At 24.8% G+C, this 16571-nt stretch overlaps 3 protein-coding genes across 4 annotated transcripts; 2 read left to right on the top strand and 1 right to left on the bottom strand.

Moving 5' to 3' along the window:
- On the bottom strand, positions 1 to 10169 carry LOC100577253 (GRIP and coiled-coil domain-containing protein PFC0235w). 2 transcript variants are annotated; one of them, XM_006564007.3, is made up of 8 exons: positions 9777 to 10169; positions 9468 to 9566; positions 5424 to 5522; positions 4914 to 5096; positions 2146 to 4845; positions 741 to 2034; positions 353 to 661; positions 1 to 274 (listed from the first exon to the last, which is right to left on the bottom strand). In XM_006564007.3, the coding sequence occupies exons 1-8, from the start codon at positions 9861 to 9863 to the stop codon at positions 60 to 62; spliced, it is 4986 nt and encodes a 1661-aa protein (XP_006564070.2). In that variant the 5' UTR covers positions 9864 to 10169; the 3' UTR covers positions 1 to 59. The 2 variants fall into 2 exon arrangements, with proteins under 2 accessions (XP_006564070.2, XP_006564069.2); XM_006564006.3 differs by having other exon boundaries at positions 741 to 4845.
- Positions 6712 to 9446, top strand: Jhe (juvenile hormone esterase). Its single transcript, NM_001011563.1, is given in 8 exon segments — positions 6712 to 7084; positions 7238 to 7535; positions 7623 to 7820; positions 7935 to 8113; positions 8193 to 8370; positions 8445 to 8780; positions 8863 to 8989; positions 9060 to 9446. Coding segments are annotated over 8 exon segments (1704 nt in total). The 5' UTR covers positions 6712 to 6892; the 3' UTR covers positions 9256 to 9446.
- Positions 10170 to 11936: 1767 nt separating the features above from the next.
- Positions 11937 to 14259, top strand: Est-6 (venom carboxylesterase-6). The gene is given in 8 exon segments (NM_001126244.1): positions 11937 to 12137; positions 12226 to 12523; positions 12590 to 12787; positions 12857 to 13035; positions 13215 to 13380; positions 13461 to 13799; positions 13886 to 14009; positions 14091 to 14259. Coding segments are annotated over 8 exon segments (1674 nt in total).
- Positions 14260 to 16571: the final 2312 nt, after the last annotated feature.

A 16571-nucleotide genomic window follows, 5' to 3' on the forward strand; every position in this document is an offset into this window, starting at 1 on the left:
AAATATATATATATATAAAAGTAATTTGCACATTTTTGCCATTAAAGAAATTTGAAAAATTAATTATATAATCTAAATTCATTAAATTCCAATTCTTGTCTTAAAATACCAGTTAATATAAATTCTGTTGACTGAATGGTAATATTTTTAGGTGCTTTTGCAAGAAATTTTTTCGCATTTGTTAAATCTTCTTTATTAGAAATAATCATTGCTTTTTCAGGCCAAGATGATGGTGGTCGAAGTAAAGCTTTGCCACCACATGAAATAATTATACCTATAACAAATATGTCTTTTTAATGTATATTTTCTTTTTTTACCTGATTGAAATAATTTTATTATTTCTGTACCATACTTTTTAATTCTGGAGGTGGTGGAGCTATATTAGGAGTTAAAATAAGTGTATATCCTTCTAAAAGCTTATATTCTTTTGCTTTTTCTAAGCTTTTCTTTAATTTAAAGTGAAATTTAGCTTCAGCTTCAGGATCTTCCAATATGTAACTTTCTAACTCTTCAAAATGGCCAATTTTTTCACTATCATGCAACCAATTAGTTGAAACAATTGGTATAGATAGTGCTAAAGCACATAAAAATTTAACAGTTCTTCGTATTTTGTCTGTAACCAATACAGTACATTTTGTTGGATCTTCAACTTGAGATGCGCCTATAAAAAAAAAAATTAATTAATTATACAATATAATTATTTCTCATTATATTTCTTCACAATAAAATTTAATATATACCCAATTTTGTTAATAATTTGTTATAATCATTACTTGAAATACCCGTAAATAAAACTTTATGTTTTATTTTAAATGGTGATGATGTTGCAAATGAAGAATTCATACTTCTACGTGTTCTATTGGGTGTAGAAACTAGTGATGTAACTTCAATGCTGGAATTTGTTTCTGAATTTGTCTCTTCTGTGAAATCCATTTTTTTCTTCTTATTGCTTTCGATCTTTTCTGTTGTTTGTCTTTGTCGCTTATTTCTTAAACTATTTATTTTATTTATATTGTTAGTTAAAGTAGTTTGATTAGTTTCCATAGAAGAATCCATAATTGATTGTTCATGAGTTCGAGTTGATCTAGTGGACTGTTTACTTTTTTTTTTCGTTTCTATATGTTCATTGACAATTTTTGTATTTTCATCTGTAGAAGAATCTGTAATTGATCGTCGATGAGCTCGAGTTGATCTAGTGGACTGCTTGCTCTTTTTTTTCATTTCTTTGATGGATTCATTTTTTAATGTATTAGTTATATTTGATTTATTTTTCGACATCTTCATATGTTTAATTTTTGAAGTGGGAATTTCAAAATTTGCATTATCAGATTCGTATATAATAGATGATGTATTACTACTTTCCGCGTTATCAGCATTCATATGAATATTTTTATGTTTTTTACTGTTTCTGGTTTTGATATTTGTTGCATTGTTGTCTATATCTTTTTTTGTTTCTGTACTTTGTTCTTTAAGGGCATTGTTCATGATCATTTCTATTTCTTGAGATTCCTCTCCTATTTGAGAACTAATTTCGTCTATTTGAAATTCGATTCTTTGTGTTTTTGTATTTTGACTAGTTTTCTCGTTTTCTATAGAAACAACTTGATCATCTATAATATTTGTACGTTGATTACGTTGCTTATTTTTACGTTTCTTATTAATTATCTCTCCCGTTGGAGTACTTGATATTGATTCTGTTGGAGTATAAACGGACATTTTTTCGATTTTTATTATTGGTTGTTTATCTAAACTTATGTCTTCATCGGGTAATTTTTCATTACATGAAATTGACGAGTTTTTCAAGGAGCTAATATTAAGAGTATTTGCAGATTGTCTTCTGCCAGTTACCTTACTTATTTTTCTACTTCTAGTGTTAATAAACTCATTTTCTTTAATATTACTTTTATGCTTTTTGGAATTGTTAATTTCAATCCTATCCGTCATACTAAGCGATCTTTTTTTAACACATGTATTCGGAAGATTTTTCTCTGCAGATTCACCAGCTACTTTCTTAATTAGTGCTTCTTTTTCCACCTGAAAAATAGATAAATGATCAATATTCTCTTTGCTCGAATTACGAGTCCTTCTATTAGTCGAAATAAAAGGACTTTGTCTTGCTTTTTCTTGTGAATTAATAAAGGCTACCGATTTTGGTGAAGTATTGCTTTCTTTGGATTTATGTAAATTTTCTGGATTTGTCTTTCTTATTGATTCTTTTGTTTTTTTATTTTTCTTTTTTTTATTGGTTTCTTCTACTGATATTCTATCATCATTGAAGTTGTTTGAAAACGAATTTGAAAAATTTTTCAAAATAGTTGTAGAATTTGAGTTATTAATAGTATGATCAAGTTCTGTGTTTTGCGTATTTTTGTGATTAAATGTTTTTCGTGAAGATCTTCTTTTTTTAGGTGCAATTTTTATGGATATTTGCTTCGTTCGATTATGATTAATATTTATTCTATATTCAGATGATGTTGACGAAGTTGGACTTGTTGGATATGTACCTGCAATTTTAACTTCAGGTAAACCAGCTAATATATCATCATCGTTATTTTCTAATACTTTAGAAGTTTGTTGAAGTTGATTACTATCAATTGACATATTCAAAACTTGATTACCTATATTTTCTGAATCTGCTTTATTTTCTTTAAATATACATTCTTTTTTTTTATTTTCTTCTTGTATTGTGTTAACTGTTTTAGATTCTTCATGTTCTTTTTTTGTAGATGATTTTGATATTGATAAATCTTCAGGAATGTTATCAATATTTTTTAAATTAGATTTATTCAATTTTTTACTTGATTCTAAATTCGAACTTGGATCTATTGTTTTACTATTTTTTTCTTTTATAGATTTCTCAATATTACAATCAATTGAATTATCATTTATATTAAGATTATTGGTGGGTGATTTATTCTCGCAGTGCGAAGTTTCTAACATATTTTTAAGAAGCTGAGTTGATATTTGCTGCTGTTCTTCATTATGTTCTTCATTCACATCTTCAAACATTGCGTTTAAATTTTTTTCTATAGTATCATCTAAATTTATATTATTTGATTTCTCGGATAAATTCAATATATTTTTACTCTTATTAATAACTGATACAGATTTTCGCATTTCTGTATCATTGATTGGCTGAGTAGCAGCCATTTCATAATCGATGTTTTCAATACTTGCGTCTTCTATAGTATTTAATTTTATAGAATTCAAAGAATTAGAATATTTATTATTATCTATATTTGAAGTTTTTTCTATAATGTTAATTATTTGAGTAGGTGTATTATCTTCCATTTCAGTAATATTTTCATCATCAGGAATTATTTTATTTTTTATTGCAAGAGAATTCATTTCTTTAGAGGAGGATTTAAGTGTTGAAACAACTTGAGTTGGTGTAAAATCATCAACTTGCTCTACTTCTATATTTTTAATCCTTTCTTTTATTTCAATATCTTTATTTATTTCTGAATTATTTTTCTTATCAATTACTTGCGTTGGAGTATCAAAATCTATTTCTTTATCTACCTTATCTCTAATATTCTGTGTTTTTTCATCACATTTGGATAATAGATCCTTTTTATTTATTGGTTGAGTAAGCATGTTAAACAGATCCTCAGAATCTTTGCTTGAATCATTTTTAATTTCTTTATTTCTATTTCGCTTTTCAAACGAATTGGAAGCAGCTCGCTTTTCTATTGCAGCCATTTCTATAAAACGACCTTCTTCATCGGTAAATGAATCGTCACTCTCAGATACTCGAATTATTGAAGATTTTTCATTCTTTTTATTTTCTTCAAAAGAATATCTTTGAAATACACACTCATTGTCAGTCTCATCGGAATCATTAGGGTCCGTTAAAGAAGCTTTAAACGAATAATTAATGCGATGAATTGTATCTTTATCAGTTTGATTGATTTGTGTTGCTGCTTCAAATATGTTTTCACTGTCGGTGCTTTTACTATTTACATCTTCGTCATCATTTACGTATGAAGTTTTTAAAGGAGTTGATGATCTTGATTTTGATTCATCAAGTAAGTCATCGTTATCATCATCGTCAATTAAATCTTCTAATAAACATTGTGAACCAAGTAAATTTCGACTTGTGTCAAGTTCCGAAAGTTCATTTTCAAAATTTGTTGCAATTGATGACTGTGAACATCTTTGCGAATTCTTCTGCAAATGTTTCTTAATACTTTGTCCATGTTCAATTTTATTTTTACATTTATTAGTATCATTAAAATATGATGTACTCGCAATAGCTTCATCTTTTTGTATAATAATATTATTTTCTTTTTCCATAATTAAATTTCCATTTTCTTCAATTTCTGTTTTAAGTTTTTCATTATCTTGTGTTTTATTATCATTACGAGATATAGCATGAATTTTTTTTGGTGTTTTCATATCATGAATATCTATGTCGTGTTGCGTTTCTATATCATGAATATCAATAACATTTTCTTGAGCATTTATTTCATGTTGCGTTTCTATATCATGCGTATTAACTTTTTGCTCGTTTAAAGATTTTAAAACGATTTCTTTATTATTCAAGCGAATTTTTTGAGTTTCAACATCGTGAACATCAATGTTTGTTCCATTAAGAGACTCGAATGATTTTTCCATATCATAAATATTAATTCTTGATACACCTACATTTTGTTTCTTTTCTCCATCAGAATTTTGGGAATTATCCAAATTATTAACAGAAGAATTCTGAAGATTGTTTTTCCGAGTGCTGCTAGTCGAAGTTCTTGCAGGTATCGGATTCGGACATCGAAATATGGTTTCTTTCTCGTTGGTTTGAATGGAAGAAATCATAGAAATGTTTTCTCCCAATGTGGACGAATTGTTCTATAAAATCATATATTTATATGATACAATACATACAAATGTATCGTAATTAAGCAAATAATAATTACCAATGACGAATCAGGTGTTCCTGGAATGATCAATTTCTGTAACTTTTGACGAGATAATGCTGGAGTTTCTGGAATTAAAGATTCATCCATTGAATGATAGAATTTAAATACTGCTCGCACCATGCCAAACTCCAACACGTTCCCATTTTTAAGTTCATAGAATCGATTTGGCCTTAGAATTGACTAAAGAGAGACAAAAAAAATATATTAAATCATTAAAAAATTTTATCTGCTTAATTATTTCTAACTAGCAAAGTTTGATGACGCTATATACAATGCTGTGAAATGATATGATAATGATTAATTATTAAATAATTTAAAAAAATCTCTTATATTATAAATATTAATTAATTTTAATTAATTTTATCAATTTATCAATTTTTATATATTAGTAAAAAAAATTAAGAATAATTACGAAATAATTGAAATTATAAAATTTCTATTGCATAGAAATCAATTAAATTTGATTAAATAATTAATATTACATTATATAGATAAAATTTATATTACGTTGTTCAATTTTGTTTTATTTGAAGAATTCAGATCACAAATCCATACGGCTGTTTCATGATTATTAGCTTCGATCTCTGCATGTCTTTTGGATACCGTCTGTAAATTAAATTAATCTATTTTACATTTATTACATTTTATGATTAGAGTTACATAATAATATAACATTTTATGTAAAATTTAATTTTTAATAACTGATATATTATATTAAACTAATTTTTCATGTGATTTCAATATTTTTATCTACTGCTTATAATTAAAATTTGATTTAAATAAATGAAATAAATTATCCGTTCTCTTTATTTCATTATTCTAATCATGATTATAACATAATATAAAATAATATAAGATAGAATTTTGTTTATGAAAGAAACTTTACAATTAATAATTTATTTCATTATATATATAATATCGAAAAAATAAAATAAAATATATGATTATAAATTTTTGTTAAATATTATCAATACAAATACCAATATAAAACAGCAAATATTTTTTTCTAACTTTTATCAGTGTTTTTTTAAACATTTTATATCTTAATGTATACTTTATAGATAATTTATGTTTATGCAAAAATTATTTTATCAGTAAAAATATGATTAAAAATCATATTTTTTTAAAATATATATAGAATAGATTATTTTATTCTACTCTATTACGTATTTTTAATGAAAAAATAAAAATTAAAAAAGTATTTTTAATACTATATTATAAATATTTATATATATTTATATATTATATATATATATATATTTTACATTATTACATAATATAGTATCATAAATAATTTAATTATAATTTCAAAATATTTTTAAAAATATTTAAACTACTTAAAATAATTATTAAAATAGCATTTAAAATAATATTACTCGAAAAAAATTGTTAATTTTAGAAATAATGATTGAAACTAACAGAAAACATCAATTATTGAATTCAAGTGAATCATTCAGTAATTATTCTGATTGCTATGATTACTGATCTTATCACTATTATTACTTTAAATTTCGAAGTTGATTAATAATAATTTATTTAATTATTAGTCAGATGATCTCGTGTTCAATGGCATAGCATTAAAATGATTAAAGTAATTTAAACTTCTTTTTTCTCTTTTTATTTTAATCATTTTATCATATCATGTTGGCTAATAAAAGCAAACAACTGTATCAACATCCATATATACTACCTAATCATATTATGATTCTTCATCTTCAATTCTTTAGTAGATTATTTATATATAAATATAATTTTCTTATATATTTATATATATACATATATATACATAATATATCTATTTTTAATTCTTAATTTTTTTCTTAATTTATTAAAAAATTTAAATTAAAGAAAATAATTATAGTTATATATAAAAACATCAAAAATCTTATATAGACATTTATCTTTTTACAAGTGACGTTGTAAAGATAAGTAACAAATAAAACGAGAATAATCAAAATAGTGTTATTTCATTAAAGATGAAGCTACTATTCCTAGTACTTCTTTCTTCTCTTGTGACTTTTGGTTGGACTTTGGAAGATGCGCCCAGAGTAAAAACTCCTTTAGGTGCAATTAAGGGATATTATAAGATATCTGGCAATGGAAAACAATATGAAGCTTACGAAGGAATTCCTTATGCGTTACCTCCAGTTGGGAAATTTCGATTCAAGGTAAAAAGTGTTTGATTAGATTTAATTTTTGAAATTGGAAAAATTATTTAATATTATGAATCTTTAAGCATCATATAATTGTTTGTAATATTAATAATATTTCAAATTTCTTTGTTGAACTTAATGATAATAAATGATTATTATTTTCTTCAGGCGCCTCAAAAAATTCCAGCATGGATAGGCGAGCTTTCCGCAACAAAATTCGGCTTTCCTTGTCTACAGTATACCCAATTGCCTGTAAATCCACGTGACAAAATTGAAGGTGCCGAAGATTGTCTGTATTTGAATGTTTACGTGCCGGCAGATAGAACACCTTCTCAATCATTACCAGTAATCTTTTGGATCCACGGTGGTGCTTTTCAATTTGGTAGTGGAATACCAATGGGTGCCAAATATCTCATGGATAGCGATGTTATATTTGTTACAATTAATTATCGTTTAGGAATATTAGGTATTTATTTAGGAATAATTATTTGTCATTTTGTATAATAATCATAGATAATTGTAAGAAAAGTTATAATAGATAATATTGTTTAAGGTTTTCTCAGTACAGAAGATGAAGTAGTTCCCGGTAATATGGGATTGAAGGATCAAAGTATGGCGTTGCGATGGGTTTCAGAAAATATTGAATGGTTCGGTGGTAATCCAAAGAGGATAACTTTAATAGGTTTAAGTGCCGGTGGTGCTAGCGTTCATTATCATTATTTATCACCTTTGAGCGCCGGTCTTTTCCAAGGTCTTTTGCAAAATCTTATTTCTTTTTATTAAAATATTCTGATTTTTTGATTTATATTCGGTGTACTTTTGTCTATTTATTTTCTTATTTTTTTTTAAATTTTATGTAATACAGGTGGTATTTCGATCAGTGGTACAGCTTTAAATTGTTGGACTCAAACAGAAAATTCTTTGGAGAAAGCCAAACAAGTAGGAGCTTTTATGGGTTGCCCTACACGTAATGTCAAGGAAATGATACGTTGTCTCAGGTATCGTCCAGCTCGAGCTATAGTTGAAACTCTCGCTAATTTTATGGTACATTTCTTTTCTTATTATATTATTTTGCTATCATATTAATGTAATTTTTAATTCGAAATTAATAATCTAATTATAGCGATTCTATTATAATCCATTCACACCGTTCGGACCCGTTACGGAGAAAGTTAATAATGATTCGAATTCACTTCCATTTATCGATCGTACTCCTATTGAAATTATAAATAGCGGTGATGTTCAAGATGTTCCATGGGTTACAGGAGTTACCAGTGAAGAAGGATTATATCCAGTCGCTGGTAAGAAATGGGCGAAATGATCGAAAAATATTTGTATCATTTTGAATTGTGATTTAAAATCATAAATTTTACAGAATTTATTGCTAAACCAGAAGCTTTGAAATTATTGGATGAAAACTGGGATCTTATTGCCCCTTATTTTCTTGATTACAATTATACCATTCCCAAAGAAAAACATGTTGAAGTTGCTAGACTCATTAGGAATTATTATTTTGAATCAAATAAAATTGATGAAACAACTCTAAAACATTTAATTGATGTAGCCAGTGATCGATTCTTTATTACTGACGGTGAAAAAGCAGCTAGAATGCAAGCTAAAGTTAATCGACAACCTGTCTGGTTTTATTATTATACTTATAAAGGTGCACACAGTATTAGTGAAATTATGAGTGGAACTTCTAATAAATATGGTATAAAATTCAGATTCAAAACTTCATTTTTAATATAAGAAAAAAATGATAATTGTATCTTATTAAATATAATTTTATACAGGTGTGTGTCATGCAGATGATGCATACATGGTTGTAGATACTCCTTTTCTCGCTTCCACAACCACAACAAATGATATTAAAATGCAAAAAGTTTTGATTGATTTTTGGGTATCATTTGTAAATAATGGGTAAGTAGATATTTTAACTGATATATATTAAAATAGAAATCAATTTATATTTATTTTTAAATTATTTTAGAGTACCAAACGTTAATAGTGTTCAATGGCCAAGATTAAATCCAAATGAAAAATCACTTCATTATTTACACATTGCTGGACCAGGAAAGATTCAAATGGATAGCAGTACAAATTTTGGTCGCGAAGATTTCTGGAATTCTATTAACTTTAATGAAAACAAATTACATACATCTGACACATTGAAAGAAGAATTATAAATTTTATTAAAATATTTCATACAAATTTTGTAATAATTGTAAAATTATATATTTCAAATTTCAATAAATGTAAAATTATACATTTTATGTTTTCATAGCAATTTTATATAATAAAGTGTTATAATTATGAATAATTATATTATTTAATTTAAATTTATGCTTATTTTACTTATGTATTAACTAATAAAAAATTAAAAAATTTAAGTACTTACCGGATTATTGAATATAATATTGCAATCTGGATGTCTGCCAATTTGATTAATTCCTTTTTTAATTGGATATGTTTCAGTACCAACAATTAGTTCTCCAATCTAAAATATTTCATATAAAAATATTGCTAAATTTTATTTTAAATTTACAAAATAAAAATATGAAATATAAAATATATATTATATTATAGGATAAATAAAAAAGAAAGGAAAATAAAAAAGAATGATGAAAAAAAATTAAATATAGAGAATAAATATATAAATACAAAACATACAAAAAGAAAATATCAAGATTATCGAACTTATTTTTACCTGTATTTTATTATCTTGTGTAGAATAAGAAATTTCTGATGATGTAACATCACAATTTTCATAAACTTGTGTTGCTATGATATCCATTATAAAAACAATTTATCTGAACAACATTTATTTTTATATTATATATAATTCCTTTTTTAAGATTATAAAAAAAATATAAGATAACCTCATTTAATGCGTAATAACTTAATAGATTTACTAGTAACTAATAGCGAACAAATATTTTATCAAATAAGAACATTAGTACACACTAATGAAACGAACAAAAATTTACTCAATTTACATAATTTTTATGAAGATATTAATCAAACGATTATTAATCAAATAACAATAATATAAAACGTCACACACCATTATTATAATGACTATTCCCGCCATTGAATTCATGTAAGGTTAATATAAAAAAATAAATTCCCTATACTTTATACGTAGTTGAAAATACTAAAATAATTTTTTTGTTTCCTTCTAATAATTTTATTATAGAATATTTGAATATTTTTTATAAAGTAGTAATGTTGAAGATTTTTTAAATATTATTTTATGAATAATTTAATTATTTTGAAAATTTACTATATTTAGTAATTAGCTTAAAATTATTTTCATATATTCGGATATTCTAAATTCACGAATAAAATATATGTATTTTAAAACTCTAAATAAAAATATACCTATTTAAATATTCCAGAAAAAATCTTTATATTTTTATAATTATAAAATTTAATTATTTTGAAAATTTACTATATTTAGTAATTAACTTAAAATTATTTTCATACATTCGGATATTCTAAATTCATGAATAAAATATATGTATTTTAAAACTCTAAATAAAAATATACCTATTTAAATATTCCAGAAAAAATCTTTATATTTTTATAATTGTAAAATTTAATTATATTTGAAAAATAAATCAGTTATTCAAAAAGTATGCAGCTTACCGTTTGTAGATAAGACAGTAGTATAACAACATTTATTCGTTTATAATAACGGATGACAATACACGTATAAAAATTATCGCATTCATGTATTTAAATACTTCCGAATAAAATATTATACATTTTATAAGTACGTATATTGCGAATAATACAATTATTAATCATTACAAGTGAGTACAATATAGTATAATTACTAATTATAGAACAAATAATACGTATTAAAAATACGTATTAATTAATTATATTTTTATTTAATTAGATAAATTATAGAAATGCAGGTATATTTTTTAAGACGAATTTATGAATTTATTATGATTAACAAAATTTTATTTGATAAAATTATAAATAAAGATTCATGATATTTCTAAAATTTTAATATATTTAATATTTTAGTATATATCATAGCATTGTTTGTCGTGAGTAATAAATTGATAGCTATGTTTAAAAGTAAAATGTTTATAGGCATTTAATATACCATGTTGAAATTTTGTATTCATATTGCAATAATGTATAACTATACTAATTTTTTTATTTTTTACGACTGGCACTAATTTTCAAGGTTATCTTTTAAATAACATAGAATAGTTTATAATTCAAAAATATACAAATATTAGTTTTATAAATAAGTATCAGAATAATATATTCTTTTATAGATTGAAATATAAATATATTCTTTTATAGATAGAAATCTTTATAGATTTGTTACTCTGATTATTCTTGAATCTTTAATTGTTCTTTAAATTTATTTCTACATCGATCTGCATCGTGTAATTAATTTCAGTTCTATTGAAGATTTTTTTTTAATTAAAGAAAAGAACTTATTTTAATTAATTTATAATAATTTTATATTTATTATTAAAATTATTAATATTAAATTATAGCGTTTTCATATATCCAATTTTTTTTAGAAATTAATTAATATTAATTTAATACAATAGCATGTATTGCAATATTGAAATACTTATAATATATGGCAACGTGACAATTGACGATATTGTAATAGACAATGCGTGACCACCATTTTAATTTTGATGATCAATTAGTGACAGTTAATGGTAATATAATCATAGTAGTAATCGATATATCGATAAATTTTTTATGAAACTTTGTTTTTATCACCTAAACTAAAGATATGATATTAATAAAACTATTTATATATAACTTATTGAAAATTTTGTTTATAAAAACTTGGCTACCGAATAGATACATATATAGTCTTAAAATGTACATGTTGAAACTATCGTACATTCTGCTATTTTTGGGATTCGTCAAGTTTTCGTGGCAAGACAAACAAGTTCCCAAAGTGAGCACATTTACAGGAAACATTCGTGGTTATTATAAGAAATCTCGATCTGATAGATTATACGAAGCTTATGAAGGTATTCCTTATGCGCAATCTCCAGTTGGTAAATTTAGATTCCAAGTATGTTAAATGATATTATTAAAGAATAAATTATTGCAAAATGGCATTGTGTATTACAAAATGATAATAATATAATATAAAATTTTAGCCACCTCGACCAATAAAAAAATGGTCGAAAGATTTATCAGCCACGAAGAAAAGTTCCGTTTGTATGCAATATCTTATGACTTTTACGACACATGGAAACAGAGTGAAAGGTTCCGAAGATTGTTTGTATATAAATATTTACGTACCAGTTAGAAATAATAGAAAACCATTGTTACCGGTGATGTTTTGGATTCATGGAGGCGCTTTCCAGTTTGCCAGTGGGAACGAAGCAAACGAGACACTTTTTATGGATCGTAATATTGTGTTTGTTGCGATTAATTATCGTTTAGGACCATTTGGTAAGAATGATAGTTAAGAAAAATTAGAATTATTTGTAAAAAAATATATAAAAATATTTATTTAAGGCTTCCTTAGTACCGGAGACATTGTAGTACCTGGAAATATGGGATTGAAAGATCAAAGTATGGCTTTACGTTGGGTGTTTAATAATATTAAAAGTTTCGGTGGTAATCCAAATAAAATAACAATTTTTGGAATGAGTGCGGGTGGCGCTAGCGTTCATTATCACTATTTATCACCTATGAGTGCCGGTCTTTTCAAAAGCAAGCGATTATTTTTATTCTTATTAATATTTAATCTATCAAGACTTTCTAATTTTATATTTTATATAGGAGGAATATCGATAAGTGGTGTAGCATTCTGTCCTTGGGCACAGACGAAGCATGCTCCTGAAAAAGCTAAAAAATTGGGTGCTCTTATGAAATGTCGGACAGATAATACGAAAAAAATGATCGATTGTCTTCAAAGTCGACCTGCGCGAATTATAGCACAAGCTGTTGGCGATTTCATGGTGAATTATTCTTTCTTATTTTCTTTGTTATCTTCATACAATTATATATATATATTATAATTATATATATATATTATAATTATATATATATTAATTATATATATACATATATATATATATATATATATATATATATATATATATATATATACACATATATAATCAAATCTTCATTTTAGTTTTGGTTGTATAATCCTTTTACTCCTTTCGGACCTGTTGTTGAGACATATGGATCCAATCCTTTTATTTCTAATTCTCCAATTAATATTATCAATAATGGTCAAGTTTATGATGTTCCTTGGATCTCTGGTGTAGTTAGCAAAGAAGGATTATATACTGCTGCAGGTTATATGATTATATGAAGTAAGAACATTGATAAAATTTTATTTTAATTCACTTGTAAAATAAAAATTTTATTTTGATAGAATTTGTTGACAATGCTAAACTGCTATGGCATTTGAACGATCATTGGGACGAAATTGCACCATATTTACTCGATTTCAATTATACTATTCCACTAGATCAGCATAGACAAGTGGCAAAAAAAATTAAAAATTATTATCTGAGATCAGATCCGATTAATTATGACAAAGTGGAATCAATAATACAAATGATGAGTGATCGATTGTTCAACATCGATTTCGAGAAAGCTGTTAGATTACAAGCAAGAATTAACAAGAGTCCAGTATGGACATATTATTATAGTTACAGAGCTGAACATAGCGTTAGTGAAATTTTGAGCGGAGGTTCAACTACAGATTACGGTAATATTTTTTATAACAAAGAATATTTTGTTATAATAAAAAAAGAAAAAAGAAAAAGAAATTTAATATGAATTATACTAAATTAGGAGTATGCCATGGCGATGACATATTCCTTACGCTTAATTCAATTATTTCAAACGTAACAAAACCACAAGATTTGGCTATGCAACAGTTATTGATCAATTTTTATACATCATTTGCTATACAGGGGTGAATAAGATTTTTCAAATATTATTATTTTTTGTCTCTTTTTAAGTATATTTTATAAATATAAGTTTTTAAACATTTCAGTATTCCATATATAGACGAAGCTTCATGGCCATCGTTAAATCCTAATGATCCTGATTTTCGTTATCTGCATATAGTTAATTTTACAAACATAAAAATGGAAGTTAATAATAATTTTGCTAATAAAAGCTTTTGGAAAACGATTCCTTTTAACGAAAATAAGCTAAATTAGAAGAGAGATAAATTAATTTGAAGCTTAGATTATTTGCTATATATAATTCATAATTATACTTTTACAGGTCTTATAAAAATTGGTGAAATAAATTTAAATTCAAATTAATTAAAAAAAAAATATTTTTTCTAATGCAATTATGTCATTTTTTTTAGACTGCTTTTTATTGGAATTATGTTACGAATTAAAATAAAATAGTTTTTTAAATTTTAATATATTATTACTTAACTGAATGAAAATTAAAAAACGATCAATAAATTAGTTTTTCAAATCTTTATTTTTTATCGTTAAAAGATCATTGTATATTTTATGAGAAAATAATACATATAACAGAAAAATTAATATTCTTTTAAAACTAGCAGATATTAAAGTAATATTATCTTATTATCTACTGGAATTATACTTATGCAATTATACATTCATTTATTATATAATTAAAATTTTTTTCTATGATTACTTTCCAGATTGATCATATAATAATTAAATAATATAATATTACATATTTTTTAATTTAATTACCACAATTTAAACACGTTATTTAATTACTAACATGTTTATTTAACAATTGATAAATAGTATTCATATAATGTTTATTAGAAGTCATATAGGAAGCTCATAAAAAGCAAATTATTGATTAAACGTGGCGTAATAAAATGAGCGTGATAAAAATATCGATTATTCTATTCTCATTAGATCTTATAAATTCTATTAGAACGAATCTAAAATCAAGATATCTCTTGGCGAAATATATGGATATTATAAAATTTCTCAACACGATAGAAGCTTTAAGAAAGCATTTCCTTGTTAAACTTAGATTCGAAGGAAGTCAATCAATTGTGTAAGGAAAATAAAATCTCTTTCTTAAATAATTATTATTGAATTGTATTCAAGTAGCAATATGAATTTTCAGCTTCTGTAATTTATGGAAAAATGAACAAACGAAAATGAATTATCCGCCATAGAGAAAAGTTTTATGCATTTTATTGTATTCAATATATATTTGATTTTTGAAGTTAAAAATGGAAAGAGAATCATGCGTCATTATGTCATGGAATGTGATAGTATTTTGTGAATAAGAATTTCTGAAACTTAATAAATTTTTATGAAAATGAGGTATATTAAGAGGGAAGTAAATGAATTAATTTAATTACTTTCTAAATTATAAATTATCGAGTCTATTTGCATTAAAAGTGAATTTTTATGTAATCACATTAAATAAACACTTCATTCTATTATTTTTTAATAAAAATTTTTTTAATTATCTTTAATTTCAAACATTTTTTTCAGATTCTCTTTTAGATTAACAATAACAATAACTGCAATGTCAAAACGTTTTTATTTTTCTAGTTGCGTTTATAATTTAATTTAAAAATTCATTTAAATAAAATTTATAGATTTTGCAGATAATAAATTTATTTCCCAAACGTGCCTACGTTAATGATTCCTATAATGATTTTTCATAAAAATATTAATACAACTGAAAAAATTCAAGATACCCCTTCTAGAGAATCAAGGAAGTGAGAATCACAGTAGATCAAGAAGTTTGACATACAAAATCATTTATTCATATAAAAGGACACTTTATACTAGCACGTACTGTCAAAACTATCCTACTTCCATACAGTCGGGACCACCGAGGTATCCTCGGCTCACTCGTTTCTTTATGTATCACATATTATTATACGCGGCAACCGATAACGGATTATGCTTTGAATAAAGGGTTGTGATAATTGTCATTCTGTTGTCATTGTAATCGAATACAAAGTATGAAGAAAGAGGAAGATAGGAAGAAAAAAGGGAAAACAAACAAACAAAAAAAAAAAATAGAAAAAGAATAGAAAACGGATAAAATAAATCCATCACGAGCATAGTGAGTATATTCGCGTACTGTGCGTAGTTATTCGCCTCGCTATTCACAGCATGATCAATTTTAATCTACGCTCAGGCTTCCGTACGAAAATTGTTTTCTTTTATCGAAGAACGTAGTCTGAGACGTAGAAGACGTATTGGCACCATATAAAAATTGGTCATTCTGTGTATAAATATCATGTATTTTTTTTTTTCTTATATTTATATATATATTTATATATATATATATATAAAGTTCGCGTGAACTCGTTCTCGTTGGTAAAGAACACGTCCGTCGATTGATCATTGTTCGGTTGACACGACGGGAAAGATTTTTCACCAATGGCGAGCACGCTATTGTGTTAATTAATTACATGCATCCTATGTGTTTCACCATAATAATTAATATATCTTACGGTAAGAGTTATACATGTATATCAATATTAAATCGTTATTATATCGTA

The sequence above is a fragment of the Apis mellifera genome, linkage group LG3 (genome assembly GCF_003254395.2).
Source record: "Apis mellifera strain DH4 linkage group LG3, Amel_HAv3.1, whole genome shotgun sequence".
Classification (NCBI taxonomy): Eukaryota; Metazoa; Arthropoda; class Insecta; order Hymenoptera; family Apidae; genus Apis; species Apis mellifera.

Bases quoted from the DNA above. Each gene is read 5' to 3' on its own strand.
- LOC100577253 (XM_006564006.3), bottom strand. From the start codon at position 9,863: ATGGATATCATAGCAACACAAGTTTATGAAAATTGTGATGTTACATCA. The intron at 5,523-9,467 runs GTAAGTACTTAA...TTTAATTTACAG, and splicing joins ATATTATATTCAATAATCCG to ACGGTATCCAAAAGACATGC. The intron at 5,097-5,423 runs GTAATATAAATT...GTCTCTCTTTAG, and splicing joins ATAAAACAAAATTGAACAAC to TCAATTCTAAGGCCAAATCG.